Consider the following 14,544-nt stretch of genomic DNA (forward strand, 5'->3'; position numbering starts at 1 on the left):
TAGGCACCATGGAATGCTACCCTGTAGTTTCGCTGTTATCTGGTCCAAAACTAATGAGAATAAATAACGACTAAGCACCGAGCCTTGGTGCAATCCTACTTTCATCTGAAATTTATCAGTCTCTCCCACACCTGTCCTAAGACTAGTCGTTACTCCCTCATACATATATCTCACAATCTTTACATATTCGCCAGGGACTCCTTTCTTATTGCGTGCTCACCACAGAATCTCTCTAGTAACTCTATCATATGCTTTCTCAAGATCAATGAATACCATATGAGCGTTGGTCTCTTTATTTCTGTATTTTTCCATCAGATGTCTTACAATGAAAATTGCATCTGTTGTTGATCTGCCCTGCATAAAACCAAATTGATTATATTATAGGATATTTCGGTTTCTTCACGGATCCGTCTATCAATTACTCTCTCCCATATTTTCATGGTGTGGCTAAGTAGTTTTATAGCCCTGTAGTTTGTACATTGTTGTATGTCTCCCTTGTTTTTGTAGACAGGTACTAATATATTGCTTCTCCATTCGTCTGGCATTTGTCCAACTTCCATAATTCTATTAAATAGACCTGCTAGCCAACTTATTCCTGTCTCTCCCAATGCTCTCCATACTTCCCCAGGAATATCATCTGGTCCGACTGCTTTTCCTTTCTTTATTTTTTGAAGCGATTGAGCCACTTCCTCGTTTGTTATTCTGGTAACCATTGCTGTTACTGTCTCCGTTAACTCCACAGGCTGTCTTGTCAAATTCTTCATTTAATAAACTGTCAATTTATGTTGCAATAAAAGTGAGAGACATGGATGGCTCACCCAGTCTGGAGTGCAGGATGTTGTCGATGATTGTTGATGGCTTCGGTTCTTATTTGACTAAATCAAGGCGTTGAGGGTTTGTGAATATTGCATAACTTTACAAGTACATAATTGTTGAACGCATAATTTGAGGAGTGTTATAAATAGCGCAGTATATCTTCTTTTGAAGTTGAACAAGCTCGGATAAAAAACTATACAATGAAGTAATGTCAGATGAAGATATTAGTAACCCGTTTGGGAGCAGTGATTTTTCAGATGCAGATGATTTTACAACAATTACAAAACAAACCTAAGCTTTATTTTTGTTTAGCATAAATTTTTGTACAAGTACATATGGCTGTTTCTTTATGATTGATAACTTGACATCAAATTATCCTATTTTGAAACCGCAAACACTGAAGACCGGTGTTATTCAATGGTATAATACATAAGATTACACCGTGTCTCTTCACCGGCTCATGCGGTCTGACGTAAAATTTAGCTGTGAGACACACCCGTAAGCTCACGCGGTCCGGCAAGATCACAGCCCCGTGACAGGTACTGTCACACCATATTTGTAGTAAAAAATTGAAAAATCAACCACTATGGGGTTGAAACCACCCGGAAGCCAGTCAAGAATAGAAAATTTGAAATCTATATTTAGTTTTAGTATAAAAACATGACTGTGTTGGACTGTATTTTTTCGAAAAACTGAACAAATAAACCCCGGATGGTTGGAACCACCGCGAAAACCAGTCAATAAAAAAAAAATTGGAATCTATAGGAATCTAGTTCTACTGTAAAAACATGTGCCACGCAATATTGTTAGGAAAAACTGAAAAATAACCCCTATGGGGTTGAAACCACCCCGAAGCAAGTCAAGAATAGAAAATTCGGAATCTATGTGTCGCGCTATATTTTTTGGAAAAAACTGAACAAATCAGCCCCAATGGGGTTGAAACCACCCCGAAGCCAGCCACTAATAGAATATAAATTTATATGTAGGTACATCATATGTATTATGTATGTTACTGTATACCATAAGATTGTTGTACTGCACGCATCTCGATTTTTCGAATGACGCTAAGTAGGATTTCGGGCCTGTGCAAAAAACCATACCGAGCGATGAGAAGAAGTATTCACTTCAAAAAGGAGGACCTCGAACGAGCTGGTTGGTTGACATGGAAGAAGACCGGAAAACTATGAGTGTAAGACAATAGGGCTTTTCAACGCTTCTCATCTGTTTCGGGCACATGTCATATTATGTCGTATAATCCTTGTATAATTTTAACATACGACATATAATTATTACAAAATTCTACACTAATTTATTCTTATTTTGATCTGAACTCCTATTTAAAACTTTAAACAATACTGCAGTATTGTTATACAGGGTGTCCAAGAATTAATTGGACATTAGCTAATGTGATAGGCGACATCAAAATATTAGGATTTAACCAAAATCGCTTAAATAAAATAGGGCTCCTTACGGAGTTCTGGGTGTTTTATTTAAAAATTTAAAAACTATTTTTGCTCAGTATTTTAAAACTATTCTACGTATCCTCTTCATACTTGGTAGAAAGTGTAGGTATTATACCCTATGATATTATGATAAAAAACGTTTCTCGCTACTACCAGTGGCGTACGACAGGAGACAGCGAATGGTTGATCCTTCCCAAATTCTACGCCACTGGCGGAATTGCCATTTTAGCGCAATTTTTCGATTCTTCAATACTCTTTATGTAAATAAAGTACTCTTTACTCGTAACGATAAATTCATTAGTTTTCGAGATATTTGAAGTTAAACATATAACGGCACAGATATTTTGATTAATGTATTGTGCCGCTTAATTTTTAATTTTAAATATTTCGAAAACTAATGAATTTATCGTTAAGAATGAATAATATACTCTTCAGTCTTAATGATACAATCATTAGTTTTCGAGATATTTTAAGTTTAAAATTAATATATTAATTACATGTTTAACTTCAAATATCGAAAACTAATGACTTTATCGTTACGGATAAGAGTAGGTACGTTATTTACATAAAGAGTATTGGAGAATCGAAAAATTGCGTTAAAATGTCAATTCCGCCAGTGGCGTAGAATTTGGGAAGGATCAACCATTCGCCGTCCCCTGTCGTACGCCACTGGTAGTAGCCACAAGAATTTATTTATCATAATTTCATAGGGTGTATAATACCTACACTTTCTGCCAAGTATGAAGAGGATAAGTCGAATAGTTTTAAAATACTGAGCAAAAATAGTTTTTACATTTTTAAATAAAACATCCTGTAACTCAGTAAGGAGCCATATTTTATTTAAGCTATTTTGGTTAAATCTTAATATTTTGATGTCTTCTATCACCCATTAGCTAATATCCAATTAATTATGGGACACCCTGTATAATAATATTGCCAATAACTAATATTTGTATTTATATAATTATTATGTATATAAATAAATTATAATTATTATTTATTAAATAATTATAATTTATTAAATAATAATTATAATTTATTTATATACATAATAATTATATAAATGCATACACAATTAAATAATATTTATTATTTTTAAATATAGATTTGTTCGCGGCTTTCACAGTGCGCGTGCGCTTTAGCCCTGTTTACAAGCGTTAAAACGTTTTAAACCGTCTTTTATTGTTTCTTTCGCTGATTAATCGCCATGAACAATTGGTTAGTTTTCGTTATTAAATATCTATTAGTATTATTTTCAATTGTTTTTCTAGTGTAATAAAAATATATATAACATATTATTTTCGTGAACCAGTTTTGTAATAATTCAAGTTTTATTTAGTGTTTGTGATAGATTTTTGATTAAAATAATCACATGTGATCATTTATACATATACCTAAGGATTAAATTTTTTAAGCTTCATAGGACTGAATAAAGGGGGGCTCATTTCACACCCCATTACATAATGTATTATTGCATAATAAAATCTTTACGTAGGTACGTAATTTTAAGCGTTGAATTCTCATCTATCGATCAATTATTAATTTTTTTGATAAATCATGAAATAAACATTAATGTCTAGGACATGGTTCGAGTTCAAACTTCATATTTTTAAGTTGGAGTCTGTTTGCAACTTGATCCTCTTTTATTTTATTAACTTATAATATAATAGTGTGGGCAACGCCAGTACTGTCTGTTGATAACCGGTCTTTCTGCTAATGTTGCAATTTTTAATAAAAGCTGAGTAGTTATTAATAGGGTTATGTTATTGTTATATTTATTATTTATTACATACGTGTTTGTTCTGCTGCTGAAATAACAATTATTACAAGTAGTAAAGAACGGTCCAAGAATAGTACCTAACCCAAGAAAAGATTTGGTTTGGTAGTCAATTTTGTATTAAAAGTTTAATCCAGGCGCTCAAATCGATTTTATTGACATGCAATCACAAAAGTATAATGATTTTCCATTTATAATGGTATACCAAGACCATCCTATAATGGTATACCAAGAAATTTGTAATCTTGAAACATTTAAAAACGAAAAAGGCTGAAGAAATTGCCCTAAACTTGTTGAAAATTTGCACTACATTGTTTGAAAAGATTATTAGTCTTTAAAAGTTGTTTTAAATAAAAAATAATGGGTAAGTTATGGATAATTTTATTTATTTATTTATTTTCTTCTTCTTATGCAATCCACTAATGCAGCGGTTCTCAACCTTTTTGAGTCATGTACCACAAAATTCTTTTAATTATTTTTGGTACAACCTAACTGAAATAGGTACCTATCAAGTTAGGTAATCTAAATTACTACAAATATGCTGGATTTTGGCTGTGTTTTTCTATTTTGTGTACCACCGCAAATAATGATATGTACCACCAGTGGTACATGTACCACAGATTGAGAACCCCCTGCACTAATGGATGTTCGCGATCACCTTTGACCATTTTTCTCTATCCCTTGCAGTATCTATGTATTAGGTCTCCTATGTCTCTTAGCCCTGTCCATTGTTTGACATTACGGAGCCATGACATTTTCTTCCTGCCCACTCCACTTCTTCCTTCGATCTTTCCTTTAATTAACGTTTGCAGAAACTGGTATCTTCCATTTCTAATTAGGTGCCCCAGGTATGCCGTGTTTCTCTGTTTAATTGTGCATAGCAGTTGTCGTTCTGTACAATTCTTCTCAGGATTTCTTCATTTGTTATTTGTGTGGTCCAGGGAACTTTAAGGATTCGTTGATAAATCCACATCTCGAATGCCTCTAGCTTATTCATTGTGTTTATTTTTAAAGTCCATCCTTCACATAGCCAGGTTCCCAAGTACTTAAATTTTCTTACGCGCTCTACATCTTGATTGTTATACAGTGTGACCCATTTAGACTGGAAACACCTCTATAAAATTTGAAGTTGTTAACCGATTTTAACCAAATTTTTTTAATGTCATGTAATAAAAGGTCTATTGCGGGACAAAATATGAAATATTTAGTTAAATTTTCAGGGCATTCTACGATACTTTTTCTTCGTCGAAAATGGAGAATTTGTACTAGCGATTTTTTTATTAAAAAAATTTCTACGCCACTGGATTTAGAGTGGCTTCAAATAGCTATGACAAAAATTTCATTAAAATATATTTATTAATAACGAAGTTATGACAACTTAAAATTTTAAAACTCACTAAGCTATGAGTCAAAAAAGAACACCCTGTATCAACAGATAACCATAAAACTAATTATTTTTCAAATAATTTTAATAGTAAACCACTACTAGACAAAAAAATGTATAAAATAAATTTAAAATGAAATTTTTGTCATAGCTATTTGAAGCCACTCTAAATCCAGTGGCGTAGAAATTTTTTTAATAAAAAAATCGCTAATACAAATTCTCCATTTTCGACGAAGAAAAAGTATCTTGTTAATTATTGATATTAAAATTATTTGAAAAATAATTAGTTTTATGGTTATCTGTTGATACAGGGTGTTCTTTTTTGACTCGTAGCTTAGTGAGTTTCAAAATTTTAAGTTGTCATAACTTCGTTATTAATAAATATATTTTAATGAAATTTTTGTCATAGCTATTTGAAGCCACTCTAAATCCAGTGGCGTAGAAATTTTTTTAATAAAAAAATCGCTAATACAAATTCTCCATTTTCGACGAAGAAAAAGTATCATAGAATGCCCTGAAAATTTAACTAAATATTTCATATTTTGTCCCGCAATAGACCTTTTATTACATAACAGTAAAAAAAAATTTGGTTAAAATCGGTTAACAACTTCAAATTTTATAGAGGTGTTTCCAATCTAAATGGGTCACACTGTATGCTAGTCTTGCATTTTGATGTTGACATAATTGACGGCTGGTTATAAGAAACTCTTTTTTATGTTGATGCTAAGTCCCATGTTCTCGCTATATTCTCCAATTTTACTAAGGTTTTGGAGGTCTTCTATATTGTCTGCTATTGAGACCGAGTCAACCCCATATCGTATATTATTGACCCAGGTACCATTTACTTTGTTACCGCTTTCGCATTCCTCAAGAGCTTCCTAGAAAATACTTTCTGAATATTGAACAGTAGTGGGGAGAGAATGCATCCCTGTCTTATACCTCTGAGAATGTTTTGAGCTTGCATTGTTTCATTATCCACCTTGACGACAGCTGTTTAATTCCAGTAAAAAGCTTCTATGCAACGAATGTTTGATCTATGTCGAGTTGTTTTAGTATATTTACAAGTTTATGTTGTTCTATTCGTTTGTTGTACTCGATTTATTTATCATCATTGGCCATTTGCTTCTGGCCACTGTGGTTATTAACTGGATATGTATGAACACTAATAATTTTAAACTAGGAGTAGGTTGAATACTCGAATATATGGAATTTACAGAAATAAAAGGCAGATAGCACCTAGTTTATTAAATCTTGCCAAGTATACTTTCGCTTCTAGCATCATCAGGGGCATTTCGTCAAATCAGGAAGGTATTCTGGCAAAATGTCAACATTGAGAGAGAGACAGAGAATTGGTAAATTAACTCTTAACATAAAAGACACACTGGACAAAGGACAAAACAGATTAAATTAATGGATGCCGCTATGTACTACATCATTATCAAGTCGGCATCCATTAATTTAATCTGTTTTGTCCTTTGTCTAGTGTGTGTTTTATGTTAGTGTTAATTTGCCAATTCTCTCTCTCTCTCTCTCAATGTTGACATTTTGCCAGGATACCTTCTTGATTTGACGAAATGTCCCTGATGATGCCCTAGGAGCGAAAGTATACTTGGGCAAGACTTAATATACTAGGTGCTCGATATCTGCCTTTTATTTCTGTAAATTAATAATTTTAAATCCACTAGGAAGAATTTCCTGTAGCTGGCTGTATACCATTAATTACAAGTAAAATTTAATAAAAAATTTTGGTCTTGGTAAAAGGTATATTATTTTAAAAAGCCCTATAGGGCTACAAACATCGAACAGAACGTTTTCGCTCTAAAAAGAGCATCATCAGTGTTGCAAGAACATGGTGAGCCAACCAAAAAATACGAAGGTCAATGTCAGCATTTTGATGTGACTTTTAGTCCATTTTTGAAAGGCTTTGACCTTCGTATTTTTTGGTTGGCTCACCATGTTCTTGCAACACTGATGATGCTCTTTTTAGAGCGAAAACGTTCTGTTCGATGTTTGTAGCCCTATAGGGCTTTTTAAAATAATATACCTTTTACCAAGACCAAAATTTTTTATTAAATTTTACTTGTAATAATTTTAAGTTATTTTTTTTACAACATTGGTCAATACCTTATGTTATTTTCATTAAAGGCCGGGCATTGTCGATAATAACTAGGGAAAATGGACATTCATGACAATGTCAACATCCAATCTTTAATGTCAACATCCAATTTACATTATTGTCCGTAACATATTACTTTACTAGCTATATCTTTACATGTGTAATTTTAAGGGTTAACCTCTCATCTATCTACAAATTATTCATTTCTTTAATAAATCATGAAGTAAACATTAATGTCTAAGAGCTGGTTTGAGTTCAAACTTGAACAGATTTTTTCAAGGCGTTCGACAGGGTGTCTCATGGTATGTTGGTCCATAAGCTCAGAATGATTGGTGTTGATGAACCAATGATTTCTTGGTTTAGCAGCTACTTGTCTAAAGACAGACAGTAAAAATGATATTCACAAATTTTTTCGTCTTCCATTTTTTGTGCTGTTTGCTGATGACTTAAAGTTGAGCTGTCTGATTAAATCTCCCAATGATTGTGGTAAACTTCAATATGAGCTAATCAACTTGTTGGATTGGTGTACAAAAAATGGGATGAGTCTGAATCCATCTAAATGTAAAACTATTATGTTTTCTCGGTCCAGATCCCCAATCGAATTTGAATACAAGATTGGCCACCATTGCCTTGATCATGTACCTTTTAAGGATCTAGGTGTCACTTTGGATGCAACTATACAACTTTCCGATCATTTAAATAATGTAGTCAATGAGGCATTTCAGATGCTTGGCTTTCAAAAGAAGCACACAGGGATTGCTGCCTTAACCTTTAACTACATGCGCTGGCGTATTTTGTACGCCAAATATAAGAATTCTACTGCAAATATATTTAAAAATTTAATTTTTTACCTGTTTTATCTCTTTAACCTATTACTGGAATTTGCTTTACAATTTGACTTTAAGTTTTGTTATGATCGACGTTCTGGGAAGATCGTAATTTACAGTTTATTATTTGTTGTTTCCGTTGGTGGACAATATACGCCACCATTATATTAATATAAGTAGTAATATAAGTACACATTTCAATTGTTTTTTAGTCATTATGGCACAAAATATATTTTTCTTTATAAACAATACTTTTTCTCCGGTAAAAAATCACATTTCAAAAAATTTTTTATTAGTAATTTTATTTGTCATGGAATTCAGTTGTTCCATGATTCCCGTTATAAATCCCAATTGGCTTACTGAGAAGGAACTCCAAGTATTCACTGATGCCGAATAAGGTTTATAACAAACAACTAAGTGTATTTTTTCAAAAAAAATAAACAAATCCGCTGTTTTTAAGTGTATTTTCTTGTGGCGTATAAAGTATGCCACGCGTGTAGTTATGTTATAACTTGATGCGCGGGTAGTTAAAGGTTAAAAACTCTTTATTGCTCTCTTGTCCGTCCCCATCTTGAGTAGGCATCCTGTTTATGGTACCTTTTTATGATGTGCCTATTGAGCCTTTCTGTCGTGTTGAACATAAATTTCTAAAACCGATTGCTTTCAAATTAAACATTTTGGACAACTACAGTGATGCAGATTTACTTGCATATATTAAATATGCTACCCATTTCTATGCATCATAAGAAGGGAGATCTTATTACTTTTTACAATATTCTTCATAGTAGAGCTGCTGCTTCTTCTGTGCTCAATCAAATTAATATACATGTTCCAACTAGACCTACCAGATCTACAGCTAGTTTTCATTACGCTATACATCGCAATAACTACGGATTTAACAACTTCATATTAAGAACTGCCAGACTATCCAATCAATATTATAACTTAGATAAGCATAGATTTCTTTGCAACCTTCAACTCATTCCTACATCAGGTTTTGTGTACTAAGCAATTCAATATCTCACTGATTTTATAGTCAGATAACTTTTTGTATTGTAACCATAGGTATAGATACTGTTATGAATTTATAGTTTAACAGTAATTGTAACTGGGCTTGCCCGTTGATAAATAAATAAGTTAGGGTCTTTTTAGACCCTGGTCCATCCTTTATATTCTTACTTTATAACTGTGTTATTTATAACTGTATAACTAGTTATTTATTTATTTGGATTTTAATGTATAATAATAAAACTGTAAAACTTATTTTTAAATGATAAATAGGAAAAATAGTGTAGTATATCGCTTATTAAGCCTGGGGCACACGTAGACCCCAGTCTGTCCTTTTCGTAACATTTTAAGGCTCGTCCTATGAAGGTTAATGTATAAATTAGTGAGTAGTGGTAGTGATTTTAAAAAAATTAATCTCTTTTTAGATTATCTAATCAAGAGAACATCATGGCTCAGGTGGTCAGTCAAAAACGTGGCCGGGGCTTAGGCACTGGTGAAACTTCTTCGGCTTCTAGTTCTACAAATCAACTGTCAGCCTTAAGTACAGCTCCCGGAACTCTAACAGACGAACTAGCGGCACTTTTTGAATGTCCAGTGTGTTTTGAAGTAGTTCTACCGCCCATCATGCAGTGTCAAGTTGGCCACTTGGTGTGTGCTAGTTGTCGACCCAAACTTTCCTGTTGTCCAACATGTCGAGGTACCCTTGGCAATATTAGGAATCTAGCCATGGAAAAGGTGGCCAATAATTTAATGTTCCCATGCAAACACAAATCGACTGGTTGTCGAATGACTCTAGGACTTAACGAAAAAGCAGAACATGAGGAGATTTGTGAATTTCGACCATACAGTTGCCCTTGTCCCGGAGCCTCATGTTCATGGCAGGTAAGCTTTTCTTAATTTCTATTTCTACCAAATCATAATAATCAAGACTTTTCATTCGAGATGGAATGTTTGCCGCTTTTACTTAGAGCTCTCTGATTCGCTTATTACAGTGAATCACTCAACATTCTTATGTATTGTCAAAGATTATTGTATCACTTGGCTTTCGTTTCAATTTTCTTCCACTCATTTTGATAAGTGCATAGTTCCCTCCAGTTTCTCACTTTCAGGATTTTGATGTCCCTCATTCCCTCATGACCTGGTCCTCCCATCTCTCTCTCTCTGGGTCTTCCCCTTGGTTTTTCAGTTTCTGGCTTTCATCTGGTGACCTTTTTAATCAGTAGGTCATTTTTCCTTCTCTTTATGTGTCCTAGCCACCTGAGTCTCTGCGCTTTAATAAATCTAACTATATATTCTCCCTTCATTATAAGGCAGTTGATGGAAAAATACAGGAGTAAAGAAACAAACGCTCATATGGTATTCATTGATCTTGAGATAGCATATGATAGAGTTCCTCGAGAGATTCTGTGGTGGGCACTCAATAAGAAAGGAGTCCCTGGTAAATATGTAAAGATTGTGAGAGATATGTATAGGGAGTAACGACTAGTGTTAGGACAGGTGTGGGAGGGACTGATAAATTTTAGGTGAAAGTAGGATTGCACCAAGGCTCGGTGCTTAGTCCGTATTTATTCTCATTAGTTTTGGACCAGATAACAGCGAAACTACAGGGTAACATTCCATGGTGTTTAATGTATGCTGATGATGTCGTGTTAGTAGGAAATAGTGAAAGAGACTTATAGGCCAGGGTAATAAGACAAAAATATACCCTGTTCGTGACACTCGAGCAGCCAGGGTACTGAAGCGTTTTTTCGACAGGTAATACCTATAAGAGCAAATTGTAACTATTTCCTGCGTAGGATCTGGCGGCCATTTTTATTTATAAACAATTAAGTGTCAAAAATGGCATTTTTCCCTTTTATTTTCAAATTAATGGAAAACAGTGAAACTTATGGTTTTCTTAGTACAAATATCTTTTAGATTATGGAAAAAGCTTTGAAATGACGTATTAGAAAGTTTGATATACTCATTTATTGTTAATATAATTGCGAAAAAAGGTCGGAATTGCGAAAAAAATTATTTTCGCAATAACTGTTGTAAAAATTAGTGTACAGGTTTGAAATTTTTGTAAAATGAGGGTTCTTTGGTGCTTAATATGTGATAAAAATTTCAAAGCGATTCATTCCATTGTTTAAATTTTATTCGAATTGTTTATCTCAGAGAGCATTTTTTTTTTAAATAACATAAGTCAGAAAAAAATGGCGTTAGAACCATTCCATAGGTGTCAAATGGAAGAGCATGAGCTATATTTTCAACTTGGTTTAAAAAAGCAAATAAAAATGTATTTATTAGTAATAAATAATTATGCAAAAGTATCGTAAATCTTTCCTTATAAACTTTTTGGATAACTTTTTCCAAAAAAATTAACTTTTTTTACCCTGTTTTAAGTGCACAACTACCAAGTAATGTTATTTATATCATAATTGATAAAAAATTGTAATAAATATATATAATTTCTTATATAACAAAATAAAAAGTTTATAAGGAAAGATTTATGATACTTTTGCATAATTAATTATTACTAATAAATACATTTTTTATTCGCTTATTTTAAACCAAGTTGAAAATATAGCTCATGATCTTTCATTTGACACCTGTGGAATGGTTCTAACGTCATTTTTTTCTGACTTATGTTATTGCGAAAAAAATGCTCTCTGGGATAAACAATTTGAATAAAATTTAAACAATTGAATGAATATTGTATCTACTAGTAGGTTAGTTATGTAATTTCTTTGTTTTTGGGCATAATAGGGACTTGTCCCTCTGCCCTTGCTTATGTATAATAATAATAATAATAATAATCGCTTCGACCTAGGGCTCGATAACACGGAAAGAGTCCCACCAGAGCTCAATCCTTTTGATACCGTAGGTATCTGGGATGAGTCAATTTTCCCCTCAGAGGGAGTGTGAGCCGTATGGCTAAATCGCTTTGAAATTTTTATCACATATTAAGCACCAAAGAACCCTCATTTGACAAAAATTTCAAACCTGTACACTAATTTTTACAACAGTTATTGCGAAAATATTTTTTTTTTGCAATTCCGACCTTTTTTCGCAATTATATTTACAATAAATGAGTATATCAAACTTTGTAATACGTCATTTTAAAGCTTTTTACATAATCTCAAAGATATTTGTACTAAGAAAACCATAAGTTTCACTGTTTTCCATTAATTTGAAAATAAAAGGCAAAAATGCCATTTTTGACACTTAATTGTTTATAAGTAAAAATGGCCGCCAGATCCTACGCAGGAAATAGTTACAATTTGTTCTCATAGGTATTGCCTGTCGAAAAAACGCTTCAGTACCCTGGCTGCTCGAGTGTCATGGGAAAAACCTTATTACCCTGGACTATTAGAACAAAAACTGGAACAGTGGAGACAAGCTCTGGAGGAAAAAGGTTTAAAACTTAGTAGGACAAAAACAGAGTATTTGGAATGTTCATTTAAAGATGGAGTTACTACAAATAAAATGGTATCTTTGGATGGTGAAAAGCAATAGTTTTAAGTACCTGAGATCGGTATTAGAGAATAATGGAGAAATAGATGGAGATGCATGGAGTAGAATTAGGGCTAGATGGATGAAGTGGAAAGAAACGAGTGGTGTGTTGTGTGACAGAAAAATTCCAATGAAGCTGAAGGGAAAATTCTATAAAACAGCCATAAGACCGGCTATGATGTACGGAACTGAATGTTGGGCAGTGAAGAAGAAAGAGGAACAACGAATGCATGTGGCAGAAATGAGAATGCTTAGATGGATGAGTGGAGTGACAAAGAAGGATAAAATTAGAAATGAGTATATTAGGGGACGTCTAGGTGTGGCACCAATTGATGCCAAAATGAGAGAGCATAGGTTAATATGGTTTGGTCATGTTCAACGTCGAGACGTTAATCACCCAATACGAAGAATAGCTGAAGTACAGATTCCTGGAAGGAGTAGGAGAGGAAGACCTGGGGGGAGACGATAAGGCAGGACATGTTGGTAAAGGGGATTGACATTGATATGACCCAAGATAGAATTGTGTGGAGAAATGCAATTAGGGAAGCCGACCCTGCATAGGGATAATGCAAAGAGAATGATGATATCTTCTCCCTTCATTATGTCTCTTAGTTCATAGTTCATTCTTTTTCTTATTTTTCCGTTTTCTATTCTTATAGGACCCATAATTCTTCTGAGGGTTTTCCTTTTGGATACCCTCAATTTTTCTTCATCTTTATCTGTGAGGCACATTGTCTCAGCTGCTGAGTATGTAACTACTTAGTCCAGAGAAATAAGGTTTTTGTCGGGACACTTGAGCAGCCGGTTGCAAATAGATTTTTTGGGTACTATATACCTAATACATTATAAATACAAAAATTCCCGTCACAGTTCGGACGAGAAACTTAGTTATTAACAAATAAGGGTCAAAAATGGCAGTTTTTTCGTTTAAATCGCTACAGGTAAAAATAGGGTAATTAAATATCTTATTTATAATATTCTTCTTTTTGTAGATAAGCCAAGGTTTAAAATGGCACTTTTTGAATTTTGGTCCTGAAAGTGCAAAATAAAACTAAAATTTGAAAAATAAAAAATGTGCTATAACTTTTGCGAAAATGGCCTGCAGACTTTTAGATTGCACGAAAAGTCAAGTCAAACATTACATATAATGCACAAAAAATTTTAAGACGATTCGTCAGTTAGTTTATCGCAAAGAGCTTTTTTTTCGCAATGTTATTGTTCAGAAAATAATAATGACATAGCAATTCTGTGGAAACCACATGCAAGAATAATAGTTATATTTTTAAAGTATTGAAAAAAATTATTAAAAAGTCGTTTTTATCACTCCGAAAAAAGTTTAATAAAATAGAGTCATTTTTGGCTTCTAAACAATTTGAATAACTTTGTTAATATTGACTATAGAGTAAATCTACTTAGGATTTCAAAAGCTGGTACTTTTATACGAATTTTTAGAAAAAAAAACAACTTTTTGCCTAGGTTAAAATTAGGTTCAAAGTTAGCCACTTTTATTATTTAATTCGCAGTTACTTCTTAATACATCAAATTCTCCTGTAACAGTGTTAGTTACCATACTACTCCGAAACGGCTTGGCCGATTTTTCTAAAATTTTACACGTTTATCCTGTAGGACGTTGAAGAGGTTTTAATCTATTTTTTATA

At 33.1% G+C, this 14,544-nt stretch overlaps 1 protein-coding gene across 3 annotated transcripts in view; it reads left to right on the top strand.

Annotated features, from left to right (window-relative positions):
• LOC126893452 (E3 ubiquitin-protein ligase SIAH1A) overlaps positions 1-14,544 on the top strand; it is a 97,017-nt gene that overhangs the window by 43,337 nt on the left and 39,136 nt on the right. For all 3 annotated transcript variants that reach the window (XM_050663661.1, XM_050663660.1, XM_050663662.1), the window contains exon 2: positions 9,817-10,273. In XM_050663661.1, the coding sequence (XP_050519618.1) occupies positions 9,839-10,273 (435 nt within the window). In that variant the 5' untranslated portion in view covers positions 9,817-9,838. The remainder of the gene's footprint in view (positions 1-9,816; positions 10,274-14,544) is intronic.

This window comes from Diabrotica virgifera, chromosome 10, assembly GCF_917563875.1.
Source record: "Diabrotica virgifera virgifera chromosome 10, PGI_DIABVI_V3a".
Taxonomy (NCBI): domain Eukaryota; kingdom Metazoa; phylum Arthropoda; class Insecta; order Coleoptera; family Chrysomelidae; genus Diabrotica; species Diabrotica virgifera.